This window comes from Pelodiscus sinensis, chromosome 4 (assembly GCF_049634645.1).
Source record: "Pelodiscus sinensis isolate JC-2024 chromosome 4, ASM4963464v1, whole genome shotgun sequence".
Lineage (NCBI taxonomy): Eukaryota > Metazoa > Chordata > Testudines > Trionychidae > Pelodiscus > Pelodiscus sinensis.
The window spans coordinates 39,047,859-39,071,938 of NC_134714.1; the positions used below are offsets into that span (position 1 = coordinate 39,047,859).

General features: G+C 41.0%; 1 protein-coding gene across 14 annotated transcripts in view; it reads left to right on the forward strand.

Annotated features, from left to right (window-relative positions):
* CEP128 (centrosomal protein 128) overlaps positions 1-24,080 on the forward strand; it is a 404,033-nt gene that overhangs the window by 60,818 nt on the left and 319,135 nt on the right. For all 14 annotated transcript variants that reach the window (XM_075926766.1, XM_014569969.3, XM_025181170.2 and 11 more), the window contains one exon: positions 16,860-16,946. In XM_075926766.1, coding sequence (XP_075782881.1) covers positions 16,860-16,946 — 87 coding nt within the window. The remainder of the gene's footprint in view (positions 1-16,859; positions 16,947-24,080) is intronic.

Sequence of the window (24,080 nt, forward strand, 5' to 3'; positions counted from 1 at the left end):
CTACTATAGGTTGGACCTCCCTGATGTGGCGTCTGGGGAGCTGACTGGTCCTGAATGAGGGAGTTTGCTGGACCAGCGTAGATTATTTCTGCTTCTCCCCTGCTACCGTCACTGTCCTCTCCACTGGGCTCTGCTCCTGGCCTGACCGCTAGTGGTCATCCTTCCCAATTCACTTTTCAAAATATTGTTATTAAAAAATAGAACCTTGAGATGGGAAGTATTAATTGTCCATAAATTTCTCCATTCAGTATTAGATCTTGGTTGTTTGTATGAGAATGTTACTACTTTAGATATTACTTTATAATTTAGGCAATGGTATTACAGGTAGCTATATTTATTAAATCAACCAGCTTGAATATGTCTTTCAGCTTTTGTAATTAAGGGATTTTTTTTTTAAGATTAAAATAGTGTTGCTTGTAAATATTGAAGAAAATGCAATGAAGACAACTGACCACTATTTGTCAGTGTTTCACTGTGGTAAAAAAGCAGTGATGCTAAATTTAACAAATGCAGTTGCACACTTGCAGGGCTTAGTTGAACATGAATAACTTATTTTTTTCAATTACTGTTTTCCATTTTTGAATGTTCCCGTGTTTTATTTTTGTTCCATAATATTGCTGTCATTAAATTGATTTTTTTTTAAGTGACATGGCTGTGTTATATGGTTATGTATTACCGTAGCCATATTTGTCATTTGTCAAATTTTAACAGCTAAGCTATATTTTTGAGTCTTTTTTGTAAATATTGTGGCTGGTAAGATTAAAATTATTTTACTAGTATTTGTTTCTTTTGTTTCTGAGCTACCATGATTATTAATAGTGTTTAAACATTATGTGCATGTGAAGCAAAGTGAATAAAAAATAGAATCATAGGGTTGGAAGAGACCTCAGGAGATCGAGTCTAACTCCCACTAAAAGCAGGACCAACTAAATCATCGACTCAAGGGCTTTGTCAAACCGGGACTTAAAAATCTCTAGGTAAGAAGAGTCCACCACCTCCCTAGGTAACCCATTCCAGTGCTTCACCACCCTCCTAGTGAAAGTTTTTCTAATATCCAACCTAGACCTCCTCCACTGTAACTTGAGACCGTTGCTCCTCATTCTGTCATCTGTCACCCCTGATAACAGATTCTCTCATTCTTCTTTGGAATCCACCTTTAAGTAGTTGAAGGCTGCTATTAAATCCCCCCTTATTTTTCTGTAGACTACATAAGATAAGTGTCTTAGCCTCTCCTTATAAGTCAAGTGATAATCATTTTTGTTGCCTTCCATGGTACTCCAGTGCATCCACATTCTTTCTGTAATGGTGGACCCACAATTTAACACAGTACTCCAGATGTAGTCTCTCCAGTGTTGAAAAAAGAGAAATAATCACTTCTCTGATCTGCTGGCAATACTCCTACTGAGGCACCCCAATATGCCATTAGCCTTCTTGGCTACAAGGGCACACTGTTGACTGGTATCCAGCTTCTCATCCACTGTAATCCCCTGATCATTTGCTGCTGAACTGCTGCCTAGCCAGATGGTCCCCGGCCTGAAGCAGTGCTTGGGAGTCTTCTGTTCCAAGTTCAGGAGTCTGCATTTGTCCTTGTTGAACCTCATTAGATTAAATAATTAAAAGTAATTTTTATTTAAATACAGGTTTGTGTTTAATGTCAACTTATTTGAAATTGATTTTGATACTGAGAGTCTTTAAGATCTGAATTTATCATTTCTTAAGATCATTTACATTAAATACAAAATATTTTTTAGTAGGTTTTTAAAATGTCAGACTACTTAACTATGGCAAATTATTTGCAAAGCTCCTGGAACCAAAGTCTGTTGAAGTGCTAAATCAGCTTTTGACAGCAGTAGCCTCTTCTGCAAATTCAGCAACAATATTTTTTTTCATTTCAGTTTATTCAACAAGTTTAGTTCGATTACTTATACATTTAAAGCTAAGAAACCAATTGGGAATTGAAAAAGGAAAAAAAAACTTGTTTTCTTCTTTCAATCTGTGTTTAAAAACTTGGTGTGGGAGGATGAAATCTGGTAGTTTTAGTATCTTGAAAGACACAATGACTAAAAATAATTCAGTTATCTAACTTAGTTCATTTGTTTAAACAATGAGTTTTAAATTCAAAACATGTTTTAATAAACTTTTTGATACCTTAAATCTGGAAGACAAAAGGATAATTTTATTTTATGATAAATGCTGATTTTGTGAATTACTAGAATTTGAATTTCCATTCAAATAGAGCTTGATGCTAATCACAATTAAAAAACTTAACTAGCGTCTACTATATAAGAAATGCTTCACCATTTTCGAAAATAACAAATATAAAATTAATCAGAATAAATGTAAATGAAGCACAAAATTTGCTTACATAAATTTTTATAGATATCATGTATGCTCCTGGTTAGCTGAAAGAATCACGCAATTCAGTTTATGGGAATATCTAGTTGAAATCAACTAGTTTTAATGGTTACCAACAAATTAGAGTCTACCCTCCCTTGGGAAAATAATTAAAAAAATACAAATTCAAAATTTATGAAAATGGATGCCTTAAATGAAGGTTTCCTGCTTGTTGATTTAAATCATTAAAATCCACCCTGATGTGGAGACAGATTTTTAAATAAATGTATACAGTGGAGCTTTGTTTTCCTTCTCAAAATCTTTATGAACTTGTCTTCAGTTAGAAACAGAAATATTAATATGCACAGCTAGTTAATTAGGATGCATATGCAACTTACATTAAAAATCATATGATCTTTATTTGTTTGATCTTATGAGACCTTTATAAAGAGAAGTGGTTTCTGTCTAAAATGGAGGGACAGAAGAGAGAATTGGGCGAGACTTTGGGAATTGAGGAAATGGAGATTGTGGGGGGCATACAGATGCAGATGATGGCCAATTAAGGAGAATGCATGCTCATAAGAACTACCTCAGGTACTGTGTACAATGGAGACCTCTTAGTAAGAGCATGTAGACAATGGAGATGTCTTGGTTCATATCACAGCCAAAGGTATATTCAGCAAGCTAAAAGAACTTGTAAAGGAGAGGAAGTGACATAATTTATCCTCACTCCCTTCTCAACTCACCATCTGGAAACACCTCAGGACAACAAAGACTTTGTTTTGGAAAGGTGGTCCCAGGCAGGAGAGGAAAATTCCAGCATGTGTATTAAGGAATGACACCATCAGGGTGAGACTACTTGATTTAGATACTGTCTAGTTTATAGAATTCACATTGTTTTTATTTTTATTTTTATTTGTTACAAAAAATCAGTGTGTTCATTACTTATGATCACTTACAATCTTTCTGTAGTTCATAAATTTAGGAACTTTACAAAAGACAGAGGTTATAGAATCATAGAATAATAGGACTGGAAGGGACCTCAAGAGGTCATCGAGTCCAGCCCCCCGCCCTCAAGGCAGGACCAAGCTCCGTCTACACCATCCCTGACAGATGTCTATCTAACCTGTTCTTAAATATCTCCAGAGAGGGAGATTCCACCACCACCCTTGGCAATTTATTCCAATATTTGACCACCCTGACAGTTAGGAATTTTTTCCTAATGTCCAATCTAAACCTCCCCTGCTGCACTTTAAGCCCATTACTCCTTGTCCTGTCCTCAGTGACCAAGAGGAACAAATTTTCTCCTTCCTCCTTGTGACACCCTTTTAGATATTTGAAAACGGCTATCATGTCCCCCCTTAATTTTCTTTTTTCCAAACTAAACAAGCCCAGTTCATGAAGCCTGGCTTCATAGGTCATGTTCTCTAAACCTTTAATCATTCTTGTCACTCTTCTCTGTACCCTTTCCAATTTCTCCACATCTTTCTTGAAATGTGGCGCCCAGAACTGGACACAGTACTCCAGCTGAGGCCTAACTAGTGCAGAGTAGAGCGGCAGAATGAGTTCACGAGTTTTGCTTACAACACACCTGTTGATACAACCTAGAATCATATTTGCTTTTTTTTGCAACAGCATCACACTGTTGACTCATATTCAACTTGTGGTCCACTATGACCCCTAGATCCCTTTCCGCCATGCTCCTTCCTAGACAGTCGCTTCCCATCTTGTATGTATGGAACTGATTGTTCCTTCCTAAGTGGAGCACTTTGCATTTCTCTTTATTAAATCTCATCCTGTTTACCTCTGACCATTTCTCTAACTTGCTAAGCTCATTTTGAATTATGTCCCTATCCTCCAAAGAAGTTGCAACCCCACCCAGTTTGGTATCATCTGCAAACTTAATAAGCGTACTCTCTATCCCAATATCTACATCACTGATGAAGATATTGAACAGTACGGGTCCCAAAACAGACCCTTGAGGAACTCCACTTGTTATCCCTTTCCAGCAGGATTTAGAACCATTAACAACAACTCTCTGACTACGGTTATCCAGCCAATTATGCACCCACCTTATCGTGGCCCTATCTAAGTTATATTTGCCTAGTTTATCAATAAGAATATCATGCGAGACTGTATCAAATGCCTTACTGAAGTCTAGATATATGACATCCACCACTTCTCCCTTATCCACAAGGCTCGTTATCTTATCAAAGAAAGCTATCAGATTAGTTTGGCATGACTTGTTCTTCACAAACCCATTCTGGCTATTCCCTATCACTTTATTACCTTCCAAGTGTTTGCATATGATTTCCTTAATTACCTGCTCCAGTATCTTCCCTGGGACAGACGTTAAACTGACCGGTCTGTAGTTTCCTGGGTTGTTCTTATTCCTCTTTTTATAGATGGGCACAATATTTGCCCTTTTCCAGTCTTCTGGAATCTCCCGTCTGCCATGATTTTTCAAAAATCATAGCTAAAGGCTCAGATACCTCCTCTATCAGCTTCTTGAGTATCCTGGGATGCATTTCATCAGGACCTGGTGACTTGCTTACATCTAACTTTCCTAAGTGATTTTTAACTTGTTCTTTGTGTATCCTATCTTCTAAACTTACCCTCTCTCTGCTTGTATTCACTACGTTAGGCACACCTCCAGACTTCTCGGTGAAGACCGAAACAAAGAAGTCATTGAGCATCTCTGCCATTTCCAAGTTTCCTGTTACTGCTTCTCCCTCCTCACTAAGCAGTGGGCCTACCCTGTCCTTGGTCTTCCTCTTGCTTTTAATGTATTTATAAAAGCTCTTCTTTTTTCCCTTTTTTGCCTGTAGCTAGTTTGATCTCATTTTGTGCCTTTGACTTTCTAATCTTGCCCCTGCATTCCCGTGTTGCTTGCCTATATTCATCCTTTGTTATTTGTCCTAGTTTCCATTTTTTATAGGACTCCTTTTTTATTTTGAGATCATGCAAGATCTCCTTGTTAAGCCAAGCTGGTCTTTTGCCATATTTTCTATCTTTCCTACACAGCGGAATTGTTTGCTTTTGGGCCCTTAACAACGTCCCTTTGAAATACTTCCAACTCTCCTCAGTTGTTTTTCCCTTCAGTCTTGCTTCCCATGGGACCTTACCTACAAGTTCTCTGAGCTTATCAAAATCTGCCTTCCTGAAATCCATTACCTCAATTGTGCTGGTCTCCCTTCTACCTTTCCTTAAGAGCATGAACTCTATTATTTCATGATCACTGTCCCCTATACTGTCTTCCACTTTCAAGTTCTCAACTAGTTCCTCCCTATTTGTTAAAACCAAATCCAGAACAGCTTCTCCTCTGGTAGCTTTTTCAACCTTCTGAAACAGAAAGTTGTCTCCAATGCAGTCCAGAAACTTATTGGATAGCCTGTGCCCCGCTGTGTTAGTTTCCCAACATATGTCTGGATAGTTGAAGTCCGCCCCCCCCCCCCCGAATAAACAGCCCCTACCACTTTTGCCTACCTCAGCCTCCCAGTGAGGGAGCGCCTCAGAGATACTTTTGTAGCAGTTCTTGAAGGTTCACATGAGAGCACTGAATTAGTTGCTGTTGGATTTGCTCCCTCCCTTTCATTTTTGGAATGTCTGTCTAACTTCAGTCCAGCTTAGGAATCCATGACATCGGACTAATGGGTCCTGAGTATGGTTACAATCATTTAAGTACACATTGGTGTTAAGTATTGTTATACTCCCCAAGCACTGCAGATGCCATTTGGACATAGCTCCCCAGTATCCTGGTTCTTTTTTCACTGGGCTGGTGGAGAGAAGCAAGGCTGATAATGTTGGGGGAGGGGTGCTCTTCGTTGCCCCACAATTATTGGTGTATTTAGTCTCAGATGTGTCAGACCTAAGATAGTAAGTCCATCTCAGTACTTCAGGATTCAGAGCCTGGGAAGAACTCTTCTTATTTATAAACTTCAGGGAGCTTAGGGTGGTGAGTCTGGAATGCAAAGTGTTCCATTGGAGGCCATTGGTCTATGGGATTTCTTTGAGAGAGACACCATTCATCTTGAAGTGTCTCATCTTCCAGGATACTGGAACATATTGGTGAATTGTCTTATCAGGTCCTTCTCTCCTCACCATATGCAGTATCTTCACCCAGAAGATGTTCGTGTCATCTTCCAAAAGTGAGGATGTCCCCAGGTGGGTCTAATGACAGAAAATGCCATCAGTTCTGTTTTTTGCTGCTTAGGCTCTCTCTTCCTGGTCTTGAGAGCAGACTGCCTGCTGTATACTTTTTCCTCAACTCACTTCATTCACAGGGCTCTTCTGAAAATCAGAGCAAGGTAAGATTGCCAGAGAGTAGCTACAACAGCATTGGTTTGGCATGTTTCTGGACCTCATGGTGTCAGTGCCACTCTCCTATTCTTTGCAGACTTGATTTCATAAGAGCATGGCTGGCTTTACATATACCTTGCTTCCCTACACCTGACTTCATGGATGCTTCATGGTGAGCCCTGAAGGACAGGCTTACATGGAACAAGTTCAACAGGTCTTTCTAGGTAGTAGAAAGCCTTCCACCGGGGCTACCTCTTGGCAAAATGGAAGCATTTCACTTGTTGCATCTTTGAACAGGATTGCTCTTCAGTTGGTCTTGTACTATTTGCTCCATTAAAGCAGCAAGCTCTGGCACTCTCATGTATTATGGTTCATGTGGCAGCTCTCTAAGCCTTCCACTCTGCAGTAAAGACCAGAACAGTGTTTTGTTGTGAAATGATGGTTGGGTTTCTCAAGGGATTGAAAAGACGGTCCTCAAATTTGCAAACTTCCACCTACCCTTGGGACTTAAATCTAGTCCTCTTGAGGCTTATGGACCTTCCTCTTGATCCATTAGCATAGTGCTCATTATTACTTCTCTCTTAAAAGGTTGCCTTCCTGATGGTGATTTATCTTAACAAGAAGGGTCTCTGAGATCAGAGTCTTTATATCAAAACCACCTTATCTGGTACTTTTTGAGGACAAGGGTCAGCTGCATTCCCCCTTTAGCCTTTTTGCCAAAAGTGGTGTTACAATTGCACAACAAGAGACAATTGTAATCTTTGTACTTGTCTTATTCACAAAACTTCCCAAAAGCACTGAAAAACAGTGTTAGATGGTCGCTTCCTTTTTATATTGAGAGGACTCAGCCCTTCCATTAATCCATACAACTCTTTTTAGCAGTAACAGAAAGGATGAGAGGGCTACCCATGTCAACCCAAAGAATCTCATTCTGTATAATCATGTGTATTTGGACTTGCTATGAGCAGGCAAACATCCCACCTCTGGACATCGTGAACACCCATTCCTTAAGAGCCAAGGTATTGTCAGCAGTGTATTTTGAGTAGGTATAAATCCAGGATAGCTGCAGAGCCACAACTTGATTGTCATTTCATACCTTCTCATCCCGCTATGCCATCACCCAGCAGTGCAAGATGATGGTGAGAGTTTTGGGAGAGCAGTGTTGCAGTCAACACATCCATGAACTCTGAGCCCTGCTCTTGGTATTGGCTTGTGGGTCACCTAAGATGGACTGGATACAAGTAAGCACTTGAAGAAGAAAAAATAGTTACTGACCTTTTATAACTGTTGTTCTATGAGATATGTTGCTCATGTCTGCTCCATGACCCACTTTCCTACACCCTGTCAGATTCACTAGCAAGGAAGAAGTGAAAAGGTATGGGGCTGACGGTGCCCATTATACTGGTGCATATGCGTTCTGCTTCCTAGGGCACCAGGGCCAGCCCAACAGATACTGCTGAGTGAAAAATCTCTGAGAACAGTTCCTGCAGTGTGCACATACCTAACGTGGAATGGACATGAGCAACATGTCTCAAACAGTATTAAAAAAGGATAGTAACCTTTTTACTACCTGTTCTAGCCCAGGTTAGAGACAGAGGCATATTTTTAATTCCACAAAAACAGACTATAGATTTGGTGCAATGGTCAGAGTCTTCCCTGTTCTCCTAATAAATGCAGTGGAGCAAGATGTGCAATGGTAGCAACTTGCATGCTTGAGTTTCTTCAGTCACTTGTAAATAATTGTAATACTCTCATTTGGTTATTCTAGACACATCTGTTCTTTTCTCACCTAACTTTTAAAATTTATATATAAATACGCTGTTCTTCTTCGAGTAGTGTCCCTGTGGGTGCTTCACTGTAAGTGTTGGGCCTATCCTGGCGCTGCAGATCGGAGACTTTCAGTAGCCGTAGTCAGCCAGACTGCGCATGTGTGGTCAGCGTCTCACGCCGTTTGTGCCCATTGCCTCGTGTGTGGTCTGGCTCTCGCCAGTTCCTCTCAACTGCCCTTGGCCATAGGCAGAGCGCGCTCGCGTGCTCTCTCTCTCCTCATCTTCGTCTAGTCAGAGAAGAAAGTTTACTTCTTTGTTACTAGTTCTTGTTTAATGTTATCTGTTTACAGTTAATAGTCGTAGTTATAGTTCCATTTTAAAGAAACAAAAAACACCTTATTTTCTTCATTTCACTGGCCTTCGGGCCGCTGCAAAAAATCCCAAAACAAACAAACAAAAAAACTCAATAAACAAATGGAGGAAAAAGAAAAACGTTGAAGTGCACAATGCCGGGTTCTCCTGGCTTCAAAAAATGTGACGTCTGCCAACAGCCACTGCCAGCCTCAGATGGCCATTTGTCCTGCATCTGCTGTCTGGCTGAGGCTCATGTGCCATAGAAATGTTCCCCTTGTTCAAAATGAACAGCCAGGGCCTGGCGGGACAGAGAAATGCTCCTTTGGATGATTTTATTTGACAAGGCGCTCTAGCCATTAGGCTCTTTGTCCATGCATGGTGTCCTCTCCTGGGGCAGCCCCAACAAAAGAGAAACGGGCTTCACCGGCACATTCTTTGCCGCTGGTCCCGCTGAACAGAGTGAGCACAGGAGACAAACCTGGAACGTCCGGCACTGCCTCTTTTTATGCAAAGGCAGGTTCAGACCTAAGAAGGCACCAGCAGTGGTACCGATGGCACTGAGGTCAGTAATGGCACCCGTGACCTTATCAACTATGGCACCGGCACCAGTATCTGCAATGGCTCCAGCGGCACCAGTATCCACGTCGGCCGCACCGGTGGCTAGAGAATCAGTGCTGCAATCTGAGCTGGAAAGATCTAACGTTTTCCCGGCACCAAGAAAAGCGTCTCCGAAGACCAACTCACATAGGAGTCCTAGCCTTATATCATAGAATCATAGAATACTAGGCCTGGAAGGGACCTTGAGAGGTCATCGAGTCCAGTCCCCCGCCCTCATGGCAGGACCAAATACTGCCTAGACCATCCCTGACAGACACCTAACCAACCTACTCTTAAATATCTCCACAACCTCCCTGGGCAATTTATTCCAGTGTCTGACTACCCTGAAAGTTAGGAACTTTTTCCTAATGTCCAACCTAAACCTCCCTTGCTGCAGTTTAAGCCCATTACTTCTTGTTCTATCCTCAGAGGCCAAGATGAACAAGTTTTCTCCCTCCTCCTTATGACACCCTTTTAGATACCTGAAAACTGCTATCATGTCCCCCCTCAATCTTCTCTTTTCTAAACTAAACAAACCCAATTCCTTCAGTCTTCCCTCATAGGTTATGTTCTCTAGACCTTTAATCATTCTCGTTGCTCTTCTCTGGACCCTCTCCAATTTCTCCACATCTTTCTTGAAATGCGGTGCCCAGAACTGGATACAATACTCCAACTGAGGCCTAACCAGCGCAGAGTAGAGCAGAAGAATGACTTCTCATGTCATGCTCACAACACACCTGTTAATGCATCCCAGAATCATGTTTGCTTTCTTTGCAACGGCATCACACTGCTGACTCATATTCAGCTTGTGGTCCACTATAACGCCTAGATCCCTTTCTGCCATACTCCTTCCCAGACAGTCGCTTCCCATTCTGTATGTATGAAACTGATTGTTCCTTCCTAAGTGGAGCACTTTGCATTTGTCTTTATTAAACTTCATCCTATTTACTTCAGATCATTTCTCCAATTTGTCCAGGTCATTTTGAATTATTACCCTATCCTCCAGATTAGTCGCAACCCCTCCCAGCTTGTTGTTATCTGCAAACTTAATAAGTGTACTTTCTATACCAATATCTAAATTGTTGATGAAGATATTGAACAGAGCCGGTCCCAAAACAGACCCCTGTGGAACCCTACTTGTTATGCCTTTTCAGCAGGATTGTGAACCATTAATAACTACTCTCTGAGTACGGTTATTCAGCCAGTTATACCTTATAGTAGAATAATAGAATCATAGAATAATAGGACTGGAAGGGACCTCAAGAGGTCATCGAGTCCAGCCCCCCGCCCTCAAGGCTGGACCAAGCTCCGTCTACACCATCCCTGACAGATGTCTAGCTAACCTGTTCTTAAATATCTCCAGAGAGGGAGATTCCACCACCTCCCTTGGCAATTTATTCCAATATTTGACCACCCTGACAGTTAGGAATTTTTTTCTAATGTCCAATCTAAACCTCCCCTGCTGCACTTTAAGCCCATTACTCCTCTCCTACATTCTTTCCCCTGCTGGCACCGAGATCTCCAGTGCCGCGTACTCACCATATGGAACGGGAAGAGTTTTCACACTCATTGCATGGCAGATCTCCATCCCCATACCTGTTGGCACTGTGGAGAGATTCACGATATCACGCCAGGCATTCCTCTCTCTCTCCACCCCCTTTGTCTGGGGGTTCTGCAGTTTTTTCCCCACTCACCTGCACTATCTCCACATGCAGAGTATGGAAGGGACTATAGGGATACCTTCTCTTCTAGGCATTCATCGCTTAAGTGATCATACCATTATCAGGAACACAGGCCTCACTATTCATCCCACCACCATTATCATCGCTCCAGGAGATGGTCCCCCTGTTATTGTAGGTCACTTAGATGTACACCTACCTCTGTAACTCCACACGAGATGCATCCTCCGTCACCATCACCGCAAAGCCCACCATCTCAAGCGCATCTCTCAGAAGCAGAGGAAGGCCAATTGTCAGATGCTGAAGAACAACAACCTGACATTTCGCATATGGACCAATCATCATCCTCTCCTGACGAGGCTGTGATTCCAGGCAACATTTTCCCTCCCCCCCCTGCAAATGATCTTAAGTGGTTCCAAGACTTGTTTGAGAGTTGCATCGAGTCAGAAAGTTCAGTTGGCGGAGGTGCAGGAAAAGCAGTACCACCTCTTTAAAAATCTCCAGTCCACGCATTGGGCCAAAATAGTACTCCTGATTGACAAGGAAATTATGGAGGCTGCAGAGGAGATTTGTCAAACCCCTGCTTCTGCTCCATCAACAAATAAGAGGGCAGATAAGAAATACTTTGTGCCATCAAAGGGCTTGGAATTTTTGTTCTACCACCCCCAGCCAAATTCGCTCATTGTAGACGCTGCCCGGCATAGATATAAGGCCCCTCAACACAGGAATGCTACAGCTGAAAAGGACAACAAAAGATTAGACCTATTTAGTAGAAAGGTATACTCCTCAGCTACTCAACTGCAGCACATCATGAATTACATGGCGCTCTTGTTGACTCATGATTTCGACAGTTATGCTAAACTTATAACATTAATGGAGCACCTCCCAGACTCTAAAAGACCTATTTTAAAATCTATAGTCCAAGAAGGCTATGCCTCAGCCAGAACACGTCTTCAGATAGCCCTGGATCTCATGGACACTGCTGCCCATTTTACAGCTACTGCAGTTGCGATTATGAGGTCTTCATGGCTACATTCTGCTGGAGTTCCGAGGGAGTTACAGACCAAAGTGGAGGACCTACCCTTTAACAAACAGAAGCGCTTCACCAAGAAGACACGAGGTCCTCCACTACAACAAAGATTCTCGTACCACTTTCCAAACTCTGGGTATGTACACACCTCCATATCACTGGAAACTATGTAATGTACCAGAGGTGCCACAATTACCCATACACTAGGCAACAACAGCATGGCTTTGACCAGTCACGATCAAGGCAGTGACCCCAAAGAAGGCTCAAGCAGACCAAACACGCCCTATATCAACCAGCAGTAAGCAGCAGATTTGACTCCTCGATTGAGGGCTTCCAACCACATCTCGTTGTCATCCTAGAAAACCATGCCTCATGTCTGTTCCACCACCAGCTGAGGCAGTTTTATTGCCAATGGGCCACCTTCACGTCTGATTGTGGGGTTTTGGAGATCGTATCATCTGGTTTCACCTTCCCATTCCTTTCTCTACCTTCAACTACCCCACTTACCCCATCCCTCTTCAGGGACCCTTCTCACAAGAACTTGTTGAAACAAGAGATCCATTGTCTTCTCTGCATTGGGGCCGTAGAGAAGGTCCCGGATGTGTCTGAGGGAAAATGGTTCTAGTCTAGCTATTTCCTCACATAGAAGAAAACAGGAGGCTGGAGACTCATACTCGATCTTCGAAAGATCAAGCAACATCTCCAAAAATGTTTCAAAATGGTAACCCTCACATCTTAGGCACAAATTATCACAGCCCTAGGCAATGGGTTTGCAGCCCTCGACCTCCAGGATGCCTACTTCTGTAGCACCATCCATTTGGCATACGAGCGTTTACAGTAGGCGGAGAACACTTCCAGTATCCAGTGCTTCCCTTCGGCCTTTCATCCTCCCCCAGGGTATTCTGAAAAACCCTAGTGGTGGTGGCATCTCATTTGTATCGAAAAGGCATTATAATCTTCCCCTACGTCGATGATTGCCGTATAAAAGGCCACACCGGGGCAGAAACACAGCATATGATAACAATAGCCAGACAGACTTTTGACTCGCTAGGCCTAATCACCAACTAACAGAAGTCCATAATCACCCCTTCTCAGACCCTGGACTTCATAGACTTGACGCCACAGCAGCACGAGCCTACTTAACCATCCAAAGGTTCCAGTCTATCCAGAATCTAATTTCTGTGCTTATCACCAGCCCTACAGTCCCAATACTCACCTGCCTACAATTAATGGGCCATATATCTGCAACAACTTGTGTAGTCCATCACACAAGACTACACTTCCGCTGCCTTCAACCCTGGCTGGTGTCAGTGTATACCCCTACAAAATATCACGACCACAAAGCAGTGTCTCCTCCCTCCAACATTCGCACATCCCTCAAATGGTGGACCGATCCATGCAACCTCTTGGCAGGCATTCTATTTTACCGTTTTCAGCCTTAGGCACAAATGACCACAGACGCTTCTCTCGTCGGCTGGGGTGCCCATATGAACGGCATGTCCATGCAGGACAGGTGGTCACCAGCAGAGATGGCCCTCCACATAAACCTTGAGCCCAGAGTGGTTCTCAGTGCCTGCAGACACTTGATTCCTGTGAGCTGGAGAAGATTGTGGTCTGAGGCAGAGGAAAGGGATGCCATGGAGAAGAGAGCATGTGGGAACCCAATATGTCTGCTCCCCCTTCCAGGTACATTAGAGGAAAAGGGTGATATGGAGTAGGGAATGTGTGAACCCTGATATGTCTGCTCCCCCTTAAAGATGTCTGGTATTTTGTTATTGGAATAAGGGAAGAGCCCCCTCCCCCAACAGTTTCCCCCCTTCCATCCTCTCTGGGCATCAAAGATGTGGTTTCATGGGGCCCAGGGGCAGTTTGATCAAAGGAGTGAAAGTGTTCCAAAGTGATTGAGACCCTCATGGGAAGTGGGCCCGCTAAGGGCAGCTTAAGCATGTAGGAGGAACCACCCCAGTTCTTTGCTTCACCCTACCACAACCCTTGGCCTTGGAAAGGGTTCAGAAAAGGGCAACTAAAATGATTAGGGGTTTGGAATGGGTCCCATATGAGGAGAGGTTAAAGCGACTGGGACTTTAGAAAAGAGGAGACTGAGGGGGAATATGATAGAGGTATATAAAATCATGAGTGGTGTGGAGAGGGCAGATAAAGAAAAGTTATTTATTAGTTCCCTAAATAGAAGAACTAGAGGACACCAAATGAAATTAATGGATAGCAGGTTTAAAACTAATAAAAGAAAGTTCTTCTTCACTCAGCGTGTAGTCATCCTGTGGAACTCCTTGCCAGAGGAGGCTGTGAAGGCTAAGACTATAATAGAGTTTAACGAGAAGCTAGATAATTTCCTGGAGGTGAGGTCCATAAAAGGCTATTAGCCAGGGGATAAAATGGTGTCCTTGGCCTCTGTTTGTCAGAGGCTGGAGAGGGATGGCAGGAGACAAATCGCTTAATCATTATCTTCAGTCCACCCTCTCTGGGGCACCTGGTGCTGGCCGCTGTGGGCAGACAGGATACTGGGCTAGATGGACCTTTGGTCTGACCCAGTATGGCTGTTCTTATGTTCTTAACCCTGTGCTTATGTTTTTTCCCCTCCTCTTTTGCAGTGCGCATGATGCCTAAGTTCTTACATGTTTAAGAGTTGCAGTTTTTAAAACGCTTAAGGTTTTTGCAGGTTCTTATATCTCACAGAACATCAGGAGAGCTAGTACTAGCTGAAGAGCAACAGAAGCATCATGGTTCTAGTGTCATGACCCAGTGTATGTTCAGTGTTCTGTGTTGCATGTTGTGTGTTTGTCTTGTGGGTGTCGTGTGCTAGCACTGTTGCATTTGGGGGAAAAGGGGATACTACACTAGGGTAGACTGCTTTTCCTCTATGTCAACCACCTCCAACCATTATCAGTCACAGGTCCATTTCTGTTTATACAAAAAAAAAAAAAAAGCAGCAGCAAGCCTTTGGTCAGGTTTTTCTCTGATTATCATTTTGTTGTTGATATACATTTACATTTCGATTATCATTTTGTTTTTGTTGATATACTGGTACATTATATATTTGTTAATCCCTCTCACTGTCCTCTGATTACTATGTTGGGATGGGCGGAGGCACCTTTGTGTTTTCACCATAATTTGGAGTTCCAAGGGGCAGATAATGTTGCATAAAAAGCCTCCTCCTGAGCTTACATGATTGTACACATACATTTTCTGAAAATACACTAAACTGTAAGGTTTAAGGTTTTAAACTGCAACTCATTGTAACCTTTGTCAAACCTTGAAACTTGCTGTAATCTTTGTAAAACTTTGTAACTCTCAGCCACCTTGCTTGTAACTTGCTCTAAACTGAATTCTCCCCTGAGTGAATGTGTGTGTGTGTGTGTGTGTGTGTGTGTGTGTGTGTTTTGTTGAAGTTGCAATGCTGAGGCTGGAGCACATGGTGATGAGTCATCAAACTGGTGCTTTGCTGGATAAAGGGAAGTCTGGGCATGCTCCCTGGTGACGAGGTAGATGAGTCACAGGGGCCATACAGACATAATATAAAGGAGAGGGAGCACATGTGAGACTCTTTTTGTTTGATTGTTTTCCTTCCCCTGCTCTTGAGAAACTCCTCTCTACAGCCAGTGTCTCTCCTGACCAGCTTCCCAGCCATGATCAGCAGACAGACTCTCCAGAATCGACATGCCTTGGAGTCTTCTGCAATCCATATGCCTTGTGTGAATGCCTGAGAGCAGGAATGAATGTGTGTGGATGAGTGAATGAATGGAGGGGGGTGAGTGAGTGTGTGTGTGAGAGAGAGAGAGAGAGAGAGAGCTGGTTCCCTCTTTAGTTTAAACCTTTAAACTAAAGCTCTATTTTTGTAGTGCATACAGTGCAGTGCTAATTCCTCATACAGTAAACCCATGGTAGTGTAACCCTAGGTGGTCTCCAGTGGGAATTTTTGGGGATAACAGTATCTTGCCACTATTCTGGTTCAACTTTAGTATTTACTAATGTTTTCCTTCATATTGGTCATAATTAAGACAAATTCATAGTATTTTATACTATAGCATATTTTAGGTAGGGTAGTAGATTTCCCATGTCTGGAGTCCTGTGCAACTAGGAATGTCTACCTGTGAATGCGGATATCCATTGATCGACATTGAGATGCACAGATCTACAGGGCTCTGTTGTGTGTGGTTGTATCATGCCTGGGAGATTGCACCCTGCACCAGCGACTCCTCCCAGGAACATGGCTATTCTGCCCCTTGCCGGGCTTTATGACCACAGAATGGAGATGCCATATCGGGGGCCATGCAGCTGCACTTCCGGCATGGGGAGCTGGTTCCCAAGTGAGATGGGATTGTACTCAACTCCTTTGGCTGCAGTGACTCTTGGGAGTAGAGCCCTAGGGATCCTGATGTCTACCTGCAGATATCTGTGGATAGACATTTCTATTTGCGCAGGGCTCTAAACGTATCCTATTTTAGGGGAACCATGCTTATATTCTTTTGATGTAGGAAGAGTAAAGGTCAATCTTTGGAGTCTGAAAGATTATAGATTAGAAAGATGCCAATGTTAATCTTGTCTCTGCATTCATAAGTATTTGGCACAGCTGTTTGGGGTTATGTGTGTGAAAGAGAAAATAAATATAATTTCTTCCAACAATGTGTATATTTTTGTTAAGAAATTTTAAGCACAGACAAAAACACTTAATGTTTTTTTCTTAATAAATGTATCGTGTAATTTTTCATATTTTTACAAATTTTATAAATGAGGATTCAGTAACTCTGCTATAACAATTAACTATTTTCCCCCTTTAAGGCTCTAAGGAAACGAGAAGCCAAAGCTGATGAAATGGAAGAACTGATGAAAAATAAACTTTTGAAATCTGAAAATGAAAAGAATAAAGTAAGATTTTATTTGATTACTTTTTAAAATAATTTTGAGTGTAATCTTTTTCTGTTGTGACAGTTTCCAACTTCTTGTAATCTAGAACATGTTTCTCAACTTTTTTGATACCAAGGATCTTTTTGCTGCATTCTTAAATTGTCAGGCAGGTCTCTGGGGCTGGTGCCAGTCCACAGAGGGTCATTGAGAAACTCTTGTCTAGAATGTCCAGTCTCCTTTATGTTTTGTTTAAAGCCATGTCTTGCTTCCTTTAGAAGGGGCATCTGAAGTGTGAAACCTTGTGGTTTTAGTTTGCAAAATGGCAAGGTACTTTTTAGCACTGTACACAGCAAACACAGCCAAAAATGGACTCATCTTCAAGCAAAGCCCTCACTTTTTTTGTCATTGTTGACAACACAAGCAACTTCCCAGTTAAATCAAGCTTAAGTCAAGGGATTAGTTTGACACCTCTCTTCACCTTGTTTCACACAAATAAATCTTGTGCAAAGTTATTGGATTCTTATTCCAGAGCATATCTAAGATCTAACACATTCTTTACATCCTTGCAGTTCACTCTGATTATTTCCCATTTTGATTGTTATAAACTCCTCTTCCTTGCCTCTCAGACGCTCATACAACTCTCCTACAATTCAGAGAAACATTGCTAAAATTAGCTGCCTTGTCATTTGCCATGCCTTTTTTGCTTCTCTCCACTATCTGCTCTTTCTCCAGTGCATAAAGTCAGATTTGTTGTCAATACTTTCAAACCTTTGCTCTTCCCTGCTTTATCCACCCATGCATTGTTTCACATTTTTTTACATACATTGATACAAACCTCGTCTATTTTGTAGCTTCTCTGATAAACCTTTCTGTGTACCCTCCATGCTGCTATGTATGCATATATAATTTTCTCTATTAAAAAATAACTGTTTACAGAGAGGGACTCAGTAGAGCAGGGGTTCTCAGAGTTCATTGCACCACAACCCCCTCTGAAAAGAAAAATTACTACCTGACCCCCAGATGAGGGATGAAAGCTTGAGCCCACTGGAGTCATGCTTCCCTGGGTAGGGAGTCAAGTCCAAATTCTGAGCCCAACCACTTCTCATGTGGGGACTAAAGCTCAAGCAATTCAGTCCCAGGAAGGTGGCCTGTAATTTGAGCCCTGCCACCCATAACTAAAGCCCACTTCAGACTTTGGCTTTCACCCTGGTTATTGGGACTTAGGCTTTGGTTTTGGCCCTTGGCCCCAGCAAGTCTAAACCATCATTGGCAACCCCCATTAAAACAGGGTCACAACCCACTTCAGGGACCTAGAATTGGAGAACCCCTGCAGTAGTTAGAGGTGAATTAACTGCACCATATATAGAAGATTAAATACATTAGTATTGTTGGAAATCAGGGTGGCTAAAAATGATTTTTTTAAATAAAGTCTGTTTTTTTTATAAAATGCTTTTTGAGGGAAAAATATTTCAAGATCATTTTAATTAAGATACATTATAGCTCAAAGACATATTGTGGAATAGGTATTACAAATCTTAATCCTATAGTATAGACAATATATTCATGTAATGGTTAAGAAACATTTTGTAAATGAGTTCCAATAGTTCATAGATTAGGGACCCAATTTTATGGGTTCCAGAGGCTTCCATATAGATTTAGATTAATCTTTCTATCTAGCCAATCGGGTTCAGTTATCATTCTAGACGATATCACCAGAGATGCTTAGTTTTGCAGTTCTCAAACTGTGGATTTGTGTCTCCAGAGATTACATGCTTGTTAAAAGCAAAAATGTTTTTAAATAAACAATATATCGAGGCGAGTAATAACAGATCTCAACTTTATTGTTCCTCTGCAAATTTGTGTACACAGAGTTAATCCTTTATGTCTTTCTAAGAATGCAAAGTTTCAAAAAGTTCAATGAATAGAAGATTGTTGGGAGCAGAATGGATCTGGACAAGGAGAAGTGTGGAGATAAATATGAGGCAGGACAAGCAGCTAAAACAAAAGTGGAACTATTTAAGCAGCATATTCCAGAAATTGAGGTCTTTTTGAGTGTAGCCTTTTTTGTTTTGAGATCTACCATCTAGTTCTCACTAGAAAGGAAAACCTATAATGGCAGCAGGCCATAAAAGAGACCCAGTTTGGAACTATTTTAACTAAGTTCTTCTACCTGTGGGCAGGCCCTCTGAGTGACAGACATGGGCTACTTTGAGTTTAGAAGCCTCAACCCAGCCCCAGGCTCCCAACGTATCTAACTTCTCATCCATAGAATCATATTAAAACGAAAAGAATATATGGAAATGAACACTTGAGACCTTTATTAACAATTAAGTCATTATACCAATAGCATATATTACACTGCTCTACAGCCAAAATGCTTTTGAAATAAATGTAGTCAAACTTTACTAATTCTGGTTCACTGAGAATGAAAATGATGCTTAGAATTGTTGATTGGCTCTAGTTTTCAAGATATGCTATTAGGTCAGTATATACGACCCTTGACTTGTGAATGGCGGAGGATAAGTGAGTTACAAAGGGAAGGGATCTCAATTTAAACCAGAAATGACTAAAGTACATCTTTGACCGGATCTATGAATATATCTATGACTGGGTTTGGACAGTACTTGCTTTTTAGGCAAAACAATGAATGATGCAATCTGAAGCTGGTATTGCGTCATACATTATATGAATTGCATCATGTTGTTCCTAGAAGTCATGGATGATGCAATCATAATGAAGCTTACATCACTCTGCTGAACAAATTGCCCTATATCAGCTCTAGAAATCATACAGTGTCGTGCTCTCTTATTTGTCAGTGTTTGCAAAGGGACACGTTTCTGTTTAGCCAAAGTGAGCAGAGATGCCTTGTACTTGTGTGAACAGTGCAGATAACTTCTATGTTTGTGGTGAAATGACTTTTGCATCACAAAAGCGCAGTATAACCACTATAGTTAAGAAAGCCTATCACCTTTATTTTGGCTGCAAAATTGGAGATCAGGACAAGAGGTGGGCCCCACACATATGCTGCAACACTTGTGCAACAAATCTTCGCCAGTGGTTGAACAGGAAAAGGAAATCTATGCCTTTTGCAGTGCCAATGATTTGGAGAGAGCCAACAGATCATACCAGCAATTGTTACTTCTGCATGGTGCCTCCAGTTGGGAAAGATGTGTCAAAGAAGAAAAAGTGGACTGTGCATTATCTAAACATTCCATCAGCTATACACCCAGTACCCCACGGAGAAGGACTTCCGGTTCCTGATGCACCAGAATCATTCTCACTTGAGTCAGACAAGGAAGAGGATGAAACTTCTGGTCCTGAACCATCAATGTCACAGGACTCACATTTTCTCCCATCCTCCTCCTCTGAACCACACCTCATAACACAAGGTAAACTGAATGACCTTGTCAGGGATTTGGATCTATCCAAGAGTAAGGCAGAGCTGTTGGGCACTGATGCAGGGAGACTGACAAAAATACGTAATGCAATTGTGATATTAGGAAATCAAATATTTTTGAAGCAATTCTTTTGGCTTGCAGTACAATTTAAAGTTGGTAGAATGTATACGTTTCAGGAGAACAGTCTTGTCACAGAGATCTTTTGAAATGTCGTCATTGTACCTTTGTAATAACAAAAAATAACATTGACTTGATAGTGCCGTTCTGCATCAGATTGAGATGTTAGGCTGTGATTTGAGGAAAACTCAGATGACTGCCACTGATTTGGATTCAGAAAGGACTGCATTCCATTGATCATGAATCTTTTGAATATATTTAAGTCATCATTCAGTGTTATCCCTCTCAACATCTAATGTAGTATTGTGTGCTTCAATTACAAGATTAGTTTCATGGATAATTTTTAGCAGCTTCATCCACATGGATGACATTAAAATGCATTCAGATTTGGATATTTACTTCTGAATTGACGTAAGCTCAGTGTGAGCCTGTGGTGTGAGAGTAAGAGATTCAAGCTCATGTAAAGCCTCCCACAGAGTCCAAATGCTGTGCAACTGGTTTAATGCCATCAGTTCATGCTGACCATCTCATTGTTGACATGCCATGAAGAAAAGCAGGCAGATGCTGCGTCAGAATTTCCCATTTTCAAGGACTGCTACTGAAGGGGTTGTATAATTTGCTGGTTTGTTCCAAGTTATGTGAATGCTTCCTAGCATGATTCAGCACAATCAGTGCCGACAAGATTTAGCGTGTGGTTGCCTCATCTGGAGAAAATCCAGTTTTGGATTTTGTTCAAGGAGGACTGCATGTACTCCATTGTACTTCCCAGCCATATTGGATCCATTGTCATAGGCTTGGCAAATGCAGACTTGAAAATTTAATTTGAAGCCTTCCAGAACTTCTAATACAAAAGTGGTGATTTATTTTACATTTTTTTGTGAAATTATCGAACAAAATAAATCGTTCTTCAGTTGAAACCTTTGAACTTCCTGCAATTTAACATACCAAACAACCAAGGTTATCTGTTCTTTGAGACCAGTATAGAGTTGCATCATTAATAATTGAAAAGTACTTTACATGTTGTATCTCTTCAAGAACTGTTGTTCGCACAAATGTCCTACATAGCTCAATAAACTAGTTTTGTATTCTGGTAGACAGATAATGGACTTGCATGAATTTTCTGCTCTCTTGTGATTCATGAACATGTTTAACATGGTCCGATAAGTGAGTCATACTTGCTAAGAAGCTCAAGTGTACCTAGAAAGTTTCCATTTATATGGTCACCAATATGCTGACTGGAACCAAACAAAGCCAATCCCATTTCAGAAAGGAAAAAAAATGATATTCCATATGTGCTCAAGGAGTTTTTTTCCCCCACTTATCAGTTTCTGTGTTTATTTCACTCAGGAGTAAGTTTTCAATTGAACTGTCAGCTAGTGCTGCTCCACTATCTGAGTTCCATGCAATGTAGTTATCTTTATGTGATACTGAAGTTTCATGTGCAGGTATTTGGTCTTTCAACTTCCGCCAATCTCTGCTGATGCTTCATTTTTAATAAGGGGTGGTTTTAAAACACAGAAGCACATAATACATTAATTTGCTAAAGGCTATTGGTTATACAAGATTTTAATTGTGTATACTTCTCAATGAATATTATAACCGTTAGCGGGCGTTCTTTAGTATGACTCTTATAGCCTTATTCCAAAGTCTTGAAATTTTGTCTAACATGTTCCTATTACTAAATTCCTCTAATAATTTGATAACTGGTGTGTTATGAATATGAACACAGGGCGATTGCCAGATTAGATATGAAGTTTATTAAATAACTAGAATTAAAAGTTTATTATCACAAAAAACCTTTAAAGGTAAGTCTAAAACAGGACGAAGAGGTAGCTTACAGCTGAGCCTGACATGGTTATTATATGCAAAGACACACACAAAACAGGAATACAAAAATCTCCTATGCAAAGATAAAGATCTAATTCAAAGGTTAGACTTCCCCCTCAGACAAAGCAAAATCACTTGACAGTAACAGAATTAATTCTGACTTTCAAAACCTCTAAACTATGCAAAGACTGAAAACAGCATTTCATAATGTAGAATCATTAATTACAGAAGCTACTCCAACCTCCCGTCACGGAAATGAAAACTTAGATGTGACCGAAATATTGGTGAAGGCCCAAGGTCCCACAATGATTTAAATCAATTTTTGCAGGTATATAAAGCTTCTTTTGTTGTCTCTGTTATAACTGCAAAGTGCATAATAAATGGAAATGACTGGTAGAAAAATGTCAAAATTTGAGGCCCTTTGTTTCCTGAGATGGAGGCCAAATGGCCCTTCTGGCTTCCCATGATAGGGCCTGCCTATGGGTAAAAGAGGCAAGCATACAAAATGTGAACTATGCAACAAAGAAATGCAAGGCCTGGTTGCCCGACTGAAACATCATGAGAGAAGTGTTCCTTCTCAGGAGGAAGCTGCATTCAAGATGATGAAAGGGACATGTCTGAACATGCATGATCTTCAGGTTGGTAAACTTTATTTCATACTTCTTAAGGATTGCTTGTCTTCCTTCTGGGCTATTCTTGAATTGCCATGTCTGAGCAAAATATATAGTTACTTGAGGGTACCATTGTTTTTGATGAGGTTGTGATAAAAAGAGCTGAAATAGGCAGATATAATTCCATTTCCAATTTCACATTTAAAGTAATACTGTGTGTCAGTGAATAGAATGGGTGAATACAAATAAGCAGTATGGTGGTAATAATAAAATGACTGCATTGACATTTTGTTTAGAAAAATCTATCATTAACATACAGGATTCTGAAGACTCTAACCTTCAAGATGACCATGTTTTTCTATAGTTTCAGGGTTACCTGCCAATGGTAGTGTTTCAGTCACATATGCCAGATATATTGTGGCTCTCATCTGTAGGAAAAAGAAAAAAAACTCCCTCCAGAAGCAACTATAGATAAGTTTGTGATAAGAACCAGCAGATTACCAAAGAAAGGTTGATGAAAAAATTGCCCAATTTGTTTGTACAACAAATTCTCCTTTCCATTTGATTGAAAATTCGCATGTCATTAACATGGTTCCATCATTAAGACCATACAGTTCACCCAACATTAAGGATACAGTTCACCCAATGGAGCAGATGTCACAAGCAAATTGCTGGATAAGATATATGAAAGAATAACCGAGCAGTGTGCAAAAAGTCTAGAAGATGGAAATTGTTAATCTGAGTCTTGATGGATGGAGCAGTATCCACAATGATCCTGTTGTATGTGCTTGTGTGACAACAGAAAGGAATGTCTTCCTTACAGAAACAATCGATACATCAGGAAATACACAGACAATGAATACTTACAAGAAGTAGCAGTAAAACCTGTAACAGTTTGTGGAAAAAAAGTTCAAATATCTAGTACACAACTTAGTCACAGACAGTACTGCAAATGTATCCCAGAAGAAAAGAAATTTAGAAGAGAACGAAGAGAGTTCCAAGATAATAACATACAGTTGCAGTGCTCATTTGATGCACCTCCTAACCAAAGAATTCAGTGTTCCAAGAATAAAGGCTAGTGTTGAAATTGCAAAATATTTCCGTAATGACTTTGTAGCAGCTGTTCTGAAAAAAGTGGAAGGAACCAGGCTAACTGTCTGACAAGACGTGCAATGGAACTCAGTGGATTATTTTGAGCTCTG